The sequence below is a fragment of the Labrus bergylta genome, chromosome 14, assembly GCF_963930695.1.
Source record: "Labrus bergylta chromosome 14, fLabBer1.1, whole genome shotgun sequence".
NCBI lineage: Eukaryota > Metazoa > Chordata > Actinopteri > Labriformes > Labridae > Labrus > Labrus bergylta.
This window is the reverse complement of record NC_089208.1, coordinates 17,272,155-17,279,068: the sequence shown is the minus strand read 5'-3', so window position 1 is coordinate 17,279,068 and position 6,914 is coordinate 17,272,155. Positions and strand designations below refer to the sequence as shown.

Below are 6,914 nucleotides of genomic sequence, written 5' to 3'. Positions count from 1 at the left end.
GTAAAGCATAAATGGTATCTGAATTTGTTTACTCATTTCATTTTTTTGCGTTTGGCCTACGTAGTATGTGTGTCATATCAATGTTCAATAACATTATGACATTATGTGTGTAGGGAAGAGCCAGCCAGCCTTGAAAGATGTGCTGCTGTAAAATCTAAATCAGAAATATAAACTAGGCCCACTCGAATAGAAAAGCACTTCGCCTTCAAAATAAAAGCACATTCGTCCCTTGAGTAGTTGAGAAACGCTAGGAATCATTTATCTGAGACACTAACTTTCATGTTTGTATTCCATTATAAGGTTTTGCTTTTAAACAATTTCAACATCTTCCCACATTTTAAGGAGAAGACTTCGAAATGTCTTTTTCTGTCTGTTAAACATACGTGACCTATTTATTTTGACTAACTAGCCTATTTGTGTTTAATAAATTACTTCAACATTAAAGCTAGGCCTATTTAAGCCTTTATGCATGCATTACATACCTGCACAGCTCCTCCATTTCACCGTTTGTATATTTTGTGTTTTTACATTCTTAAATTCTTAAATGCTCTTTATATTTGTATCTTTAAGTTCCTGTCAGCAAGTCGGTTCAGCTGTTTTATATTGTCTTATAATTTTGTCTGAAGCCATTTGCTAATTGTTTTGCAACAAACACCAAGTGAAATTTCTTAAATGTACTTGGCTATAAAAACCGATTCTGATTCTGATATAACCTATCAATAGCTGTTAATGAACTGGTTCTTAATATTCGCAAATCCTTTATAAATTTATAAATTAAGTAGACTATTTCAAAGAAACAGCCAAGTTCTCGGGGAATTAGGTCCAATTATTGGTGTTTATATAAATATATATATATATTATATATTATATATATATATATTATATTATATTATTATATCATTATATTATATACATTATATTATATATTTATTTATATTATATTATATTATATATATTATGTATTATTATATATTATGAATATATATGATAATATTGGTGTTTATATAAATAAGTCACTATTATTTTTATTGAGTAGATTTATTTTTTTGTTGGCAAAGCAGACCGGAAGTCGTATTGTGTGGGTATCTCTAACTTGACGTGCTTGACGTTATATGAAACCGCAGACGAGCCTTGGAAAGTAAACAACAGCGGCAGTCGCAAAAGGAGTATCTACATCTAAGAGGCGCTAGACAGAAGTGTGACATTATGACGACAAACACACTTGTCCCCAGCAGGACGACTGTGACAGAGGTTGAAGAGTTCCTGAAAAAACCTCCAGCCGGTTTCTCCGTAGAGGCTCTGGGCTCTGGTGGTTTCCGAGTTCACAGCGATCCGCAGGAGAGCATGGTGCTCATCGATGACTTCGACTCCTGCAGAGGGAAAATAGTTTTCCAGCAGTCGCTGGGAAGGTGAGGGAAAAACGTTGACTGCATGGGATGGGGCACTTTAGTTTGCAATGATTTCGCGCTTCTTCTTGATTTTTTTTTAAAAGTCCCATTAAATGATGTTTTTGTTCTTTATGTAACAGGAAAGTTAAAATGCAGAATCTATGGCAGTACACCAGCATGAGAAAGAGTCTACTGTCTAAGAGGATCTATCTGCTCGTGTCAGCCTACGAGGAAAACTCATCAGAGACCAACAAAAAGCCAAAAAATGAAGCCAGAAGTAATTCAAAAGTTCTGTTATTTTACCATTAGACCCCAGCATTACTTACACACACTCGATTCAAAACACATTGATTGTAATTGCATATAAAAGCTATGAAAAATCGGAGAAAATGTTGTATTTGGACCCAGTTTGTTCTAAGTAGGTCATTCTTTCTAAGTGTCACAAAGTGTGACTCATTTTGGCTTCCAAACTAATTTGCCATGGGTGGAGCACAGGATTTTTAATGTCGGCACATGTTTTTCTGCACTCTCTCTCCTTTCCTGTTTTCCTCATGAGTTATCTTTCTCCCTGTATCAGTGCTGCAACAGTACGTGGTGTCCATCAATGGCAATGATCCTTACATCAGGTGGCAGTTGGAGCGAGGCCTGGACTGGACCATATCCTCCGTGGCTGGGGAAAGCTACAGGGTGGATGTAAGCAGGACTCGTTTTCTCCCTCTGTACATTCCCCTTTATTGTTGTGGTTTATTTATTCCAGATTTTTCCACATTTGGGCACTCAATATGACTTTTTCTAAATCCAGATTGACTTCACTGATGTTCTCAAGAGCTGGGGAGCTAAAAACCTCCACATCATCCCTGACAAGCCGCTTAAAGTAAAACCTGTGTGGAGAGACGCCTGTTTCACCCTCAAGTACTACTCTGATGCCCTCTTTGACTTCTCGCACTGGTTCGGGTTCAGCAAAATAAAATTTAGCGTATGTTTATATTCTGCTCATTGAATAGCCTGTTAATTTTTAGACGTTTTGTCTACATGCATGTCTAACTTTCTACTTCTACTCTTTTTTTTTTTTTTGTTTCCATTTAAAGTTGACACAGACATGAGCCAGCTATGGATGAAGACAAAGGGTGTCAAAGTGAAGTTGCCGTGGTTTTCTTTACCGGGGCCCGGCTCTGCTTCCTCAAGAAAGTTGAGGGATGTTTGTGATGGCAGCCTGCCAGGCAAGAACAGCTTTGGACTGAAGGAACTACTTTATTTAGTCCAGATTGCTTTTTCTTCAGTGGATGAAGATCACTGATAAGAACCGACGAGGGAAGCTCGAATGCCCTGAACATTTAAGGCCTATTGTGTGCCAAAATGTATTTTTAAAGCTGTTCATAAATATGCAGTGCACTTATTTTTATTTTTTTACAGATGATGTATGAGAGTTGAAGGGTTTACTTCTGTGCTACTTCAAATACAGATGTTTTGTACTAAATAATCAGACTTTGTTGTTGAGGTTTATTTTTTTTTACCAAACTCAATTACAATAAAAGCTGTTTTACAAAATGAAAGACTACCCAGGTCAAATTCTGTCTGATACAGTCTCTCCCATTAAAGATGCTTTTTGAGAAATTTCTGTTATGTGACACATACTGGACTAAGGGATGAGGAGCAGAGCAGATGAAGCGCTGGTGATGGTCTCCACGTACTCCTTGTAGTCGCTGCCATAATAATGCTCCAGAAGGTAGTTGAATATGCCCACAATGCACATCAGGAACAGAAAGAAGAGGACACGTTTCCCAAACAGGTAGCCAGGAGTGCTTTAAAGATGTAACACATTAGTTAGAAAATGCCTCAAATAATCATACATTTACTGTAGCATTGTTGCAGTGATTTACCTTTGAGAGGTTTGTCCCATGTATCCCACAAAGTACTTCTGCCTGACAACCAGGTAGATGATCCCAGCAAAGGCGGCAGGAGCTTAAAACGAAGACACAAAAATAGAATTATCCTGAATTAACTTTTGGTTCAATAATACAAAATGGTTCAAAATAATAAAGACCTGTTTCCAGGCCCAAGCTTTCCATTTTAGAAAATCTTAAAATGCTGTGCATATAAATTTAGATATTCAAGAGAAATGTGTGCTTCTCTGTAGCCAGCTTTAAGTTCGTGTATAGCTGATATCTTGATGTGAAAATAGTTATAAATGAAGTAAACGGCATGTAGCCCACATATGCAGAGGGCAAAGTGTCAAAGGAATGTTTTCAGGGCTGATGAGAGTAAACTGAAGTGGATCAAAAATTAACATTATCGCCTATATTCCAGCTACTGATTCATGATTACCTTGATTGAGACACACACCGGCACACCACATCACTGCCAGGAAAGTTGAATAAGCATCCATGCAATTACGACTGGAAGAAACCAACAAGTGTGATTAAGACATTTCCGAGACGTCTAGTGCAATAAGAAACTCTGAAGCAATAGTCATTTAGCGTCAAACAGAGGTGGGCTGATATACCAAGCCATTTTTTATACCTCTGTTTGAGGAAATGTACTGCAGAGCATAAAAGGACTATTCAAACATGCATGAGCTAAGAAAAGGTCAATGTGGCTCTTTGAGTGTTGGCGTCCAGGAAAAACTGAGTCCTAGTCAGCCTGAGCTGGCTGTTGCAATGAGTTGCAATAATCAGAGCAATGAGTTGCACACGGTGTTCTTGAAACCTCGTGTTATCTACAGCTACAGAACAGTAGGCAGGGTTTTAAAACAACAACAAGAGGAGTAATTATTTCACATGTTTTTATCACTTTTATAAAAAGAAAAAGAAAAGAGTTTGGATTTTTGTTTTGAAGTACTGGAAACTTTTATGTCAAACCCTTGACCTTCAAACAATCTGACAAATCAAACCAGTATATGATTGATAGTTTCTTTACAAAGGCCAAAACCTCTGTGCCACATGTTAACCATAAAACCACTCCTTAAGTACATTTCTGTAACCATGTCCAAAACTCCTGAGCTTTTCATCAGTCCCCATATGAACCCCACCTTTAACCCCTTTAATCTGAATAATAAATGTTGAAATAATCCCGAACAGGATATATTCAAAAGAAGCATCCGTTTTAAACCGTCACAGATCCTTTGCTTCCCATTTTAGAGGCCCACATTAGTACTTTAACTTTGAAATCTTTCCGTTGCATACAAGAAAGGATTTGGGTCAGACATTTCCTTTAAAAGAAGGAAGTATAATGTTGCTTTTGTTCTACCAGAGCAACCGAAGAGTAGACTGAACTTTGATGTCTGTTACTACTTTAAAAAAACATGATAAACCGGGTCCAGCAATTCATGACCACTTTGTATTGATATTTATTCATTGATTATTTTCTAATTGGCTAATCTATAAATAGTACAAAATTCTAATCCTTATGCACAAAGTGACGTATTCAGACTGTCTGATTATTGGTCCAAAACAACAAATCACATTCAATTAATGCTGAATTGAAAGAAAAATAAAACAGGAAATCAGCAAATGCTTACATTTGTTGGAGAGACTAGTTGGCAATTTGAGTATTTCAGTTAAAATGCACTGAAAATTTTTAAAACCAAACAAATAGGTGATTGTTTGATGAGGAATCTATTCAGTTACATTTACTCATGAGTCAGCTGGTAAATGTGTTTTTATACCGAGCAAAATAGTCCCACTTTTGAGACCTGGTGAGTCACCTAACTGAGAGGATTGAGGGGAAAATGTCTGAAGTCTGTTGTTGTTTTCCTAGAACACATTCAAATGATCCCTCTTATCTAAGTGTTTAGTCAAATGAGGACTGCCTCTCAATGGATGTGATAGTGAGGAGAAATGGAAATTTCAACAGAAAGTTTCTGAGCATGTTTTTCAGAAACAGAAATAATACAAATCTGTTGGTTGTTCTACTGTCAAAGATTATTTTAACACAAGAAATGAGTATCAAAAAAAGGGGGGCACTTACTTGGCGCAGGAAACTCGTTCAAAAGCAGATGTTTGGACATTTTGTCTGATGCATTCCTTTTCCACTTTCAGGGCAAAGAATGCTTTGAACACAAAGGTCATTTATGTCGTAAATCAAAACATAACTTAACAGAATTTGCAAAGAAATGAAAGATTGCTTTTTGCTTTAACTCACCATTCTGAAGAACGCTGATGAGGGTGACGATGACGAGGAGGTAGATGTTTTCCACCACGATGCTGGAGTCCATGATAGTGAGTGAGGTCTCTTTACAGCTGGATGTAGAAGATAAACCTGATTTGAAACTCTACATCCTCGCCCCACTCTCCATCCCTCATACGCACACATTTGTGGCTTCCTCTTTATGTAAATGATGATCTGGCCTAACACATAGGTGTGCAAACAAGTTCCCTGTTACTTCCTCTATAGTTACTTTGCACACATGTACATATACAGGAAATTTGCATGGCCGTTATTATGTATTTCTTCATGTATTACTTCTCATCAAGGTTCTTTAAGGGGGCTTTGATGAGTTTTTGTTTTTTTTACTAGTCACATGGGGGAAAAGAGCATTTAAAAACTCAGTGTTGTTGGTCACTATATAACTTGACAAGATGTATTCCATAAGTGCTGAGATAGTGGACAATATATCATTGGGACTTTTAACTACATGTATCACTAAACTTCAGCTGTTCTGAATAACTTAAAATAATGTTACAGTAAACATATTTCTGTAGAGATGCATCGCACCTCAGAATCATGCAGGTCTGTGGTCATTTGTTAACATCCAGTTCCAGTCAACTTAAAGAACATTTTTTTGGCATCTGATTGAAAAAAGAACATCATTAGTTGCTGTTCATTACTTTTAATATCTTATTCTGCTTGTAGAACTAAGTTGTATAAGAGACATCACAATTGAGGTTGAGCTGTTGTATCAAATATCAACAGGGCAGGGATCTGTTTTGGTATGAGGCTGCAGGTGGAGTACCTATGATTGGATCACAGCTGTGCTGATATTCAGTACAACTGCACTCCCCCTCCTGTAGTATTGCCATATTACACTTGTTGTTTTTTAGTCAAGCCCAAGAGCATTTTTAGAGCAGAATTTAATGTATGCTAAGTGCATTCATGATAGTAAAAACTGTGTATCTTAATTTAACGTTTAAACACTCAACAATAAATAATGTAAAAGTAAGTCACGGTGCAGCAAATCAGTGTCATGCTCTGTGACGGTAACTATGTCATTTTGATCCTAAAGGCAGGATTGTCTTATTAAGGAGTACAAATGCTGTATAACAAAGGTATTGGTAGCACACGCTTTCACTGAGATTGCTCTAAAATACTCTATTAAAACACAAGTAAATGAAATTGTATTTGACAATCCTATATTCAGTAAGTGGATAACAATAGGTACATAGTTGATCCCACCGCTGGTCTTTTTGTAAAATAAATGGTGTGTTATTACACTCAATTAACTTGACAAGCTTTTTCTGACTTGGCTGCCCTACAGTCAAACAGCACCTTCAAGTGCTTTTCACTGGTAATGCAGCTTCCTCCTTTGAC

The 6,914-nt window shown here is 36.9% G+C and overlaps 2 protein-coding genes across 3 annotated transcripts; one reads left to right on the top strand and one right to left on the bottom strand.

Annotated features, from left to right (window-relative positions):
- Positions 1 to 1,123: 1,123 nt before the first annotated feature.
- LOC109991721 (mesenteric estrogen-dependent adipogenesis protein) lies at positions 1,124 to 2,941 on the top strand. Of its 2 annotated transcripts, XM_020644072.3 has the most exons (5): positions 1,125 to 1,409; positions 1,529 to 1,665; positions 1,966 to 2,081; positions 2,191 to 2,364; positions 2,477 to 2,941. In XM_020644072.3, exons 1-5 carry the CDS (start codon positions 1,207 to 1,209, stop codon positions 2,489 to 2,491), a joined length of 645 nt encoding a protein of 214 aa, XP_020499728.1. In that variant the 5' UTR covers positions 1,125 to 1,206; the 3' UTR covers positions 2,492 to 2,941. The 2 variants fall into 2 exon arrangements, with proteins under 2 accessions (XP_020499727.1, XP_020499728.1); XM_020644071.3 differs by lacking the exon at positions 2,477 to 2,941 and having other exon boundaries at positions 1,124 to 1,409; positions 2,191 to 2,470.
- alox5ap (arachidonate 5-lipoxygenase-activating protein) lies at positions 2,869 to 5,687 on the bottom strand. The gene is made up of 5 exons (XM_020644075.3): positions 5,529 to 5,687; positions 5,355 to 5,436; positions 3,714 to 3,784; positions 3,269 to 3,350; positions 2,869 to 3,190 (listed from the first exon to the last, which is right to left on the bottom strand). The coding sequence occupies exons 1-5, from the start codon at positions 5,599 to 5,601 to the stop codon at positions 3,028 to 3,030; spliced, it is 471 nt and encodes a 156-aa protein (XP_020499731.2). The 5' UTR covers positions 5,602 to 5,687; the 3' UTR covers positions 2,869 to 3,027.
- Between the last annotated feature and the right edge of the window lie 1,227 nt (positions 5,688 to 6,914).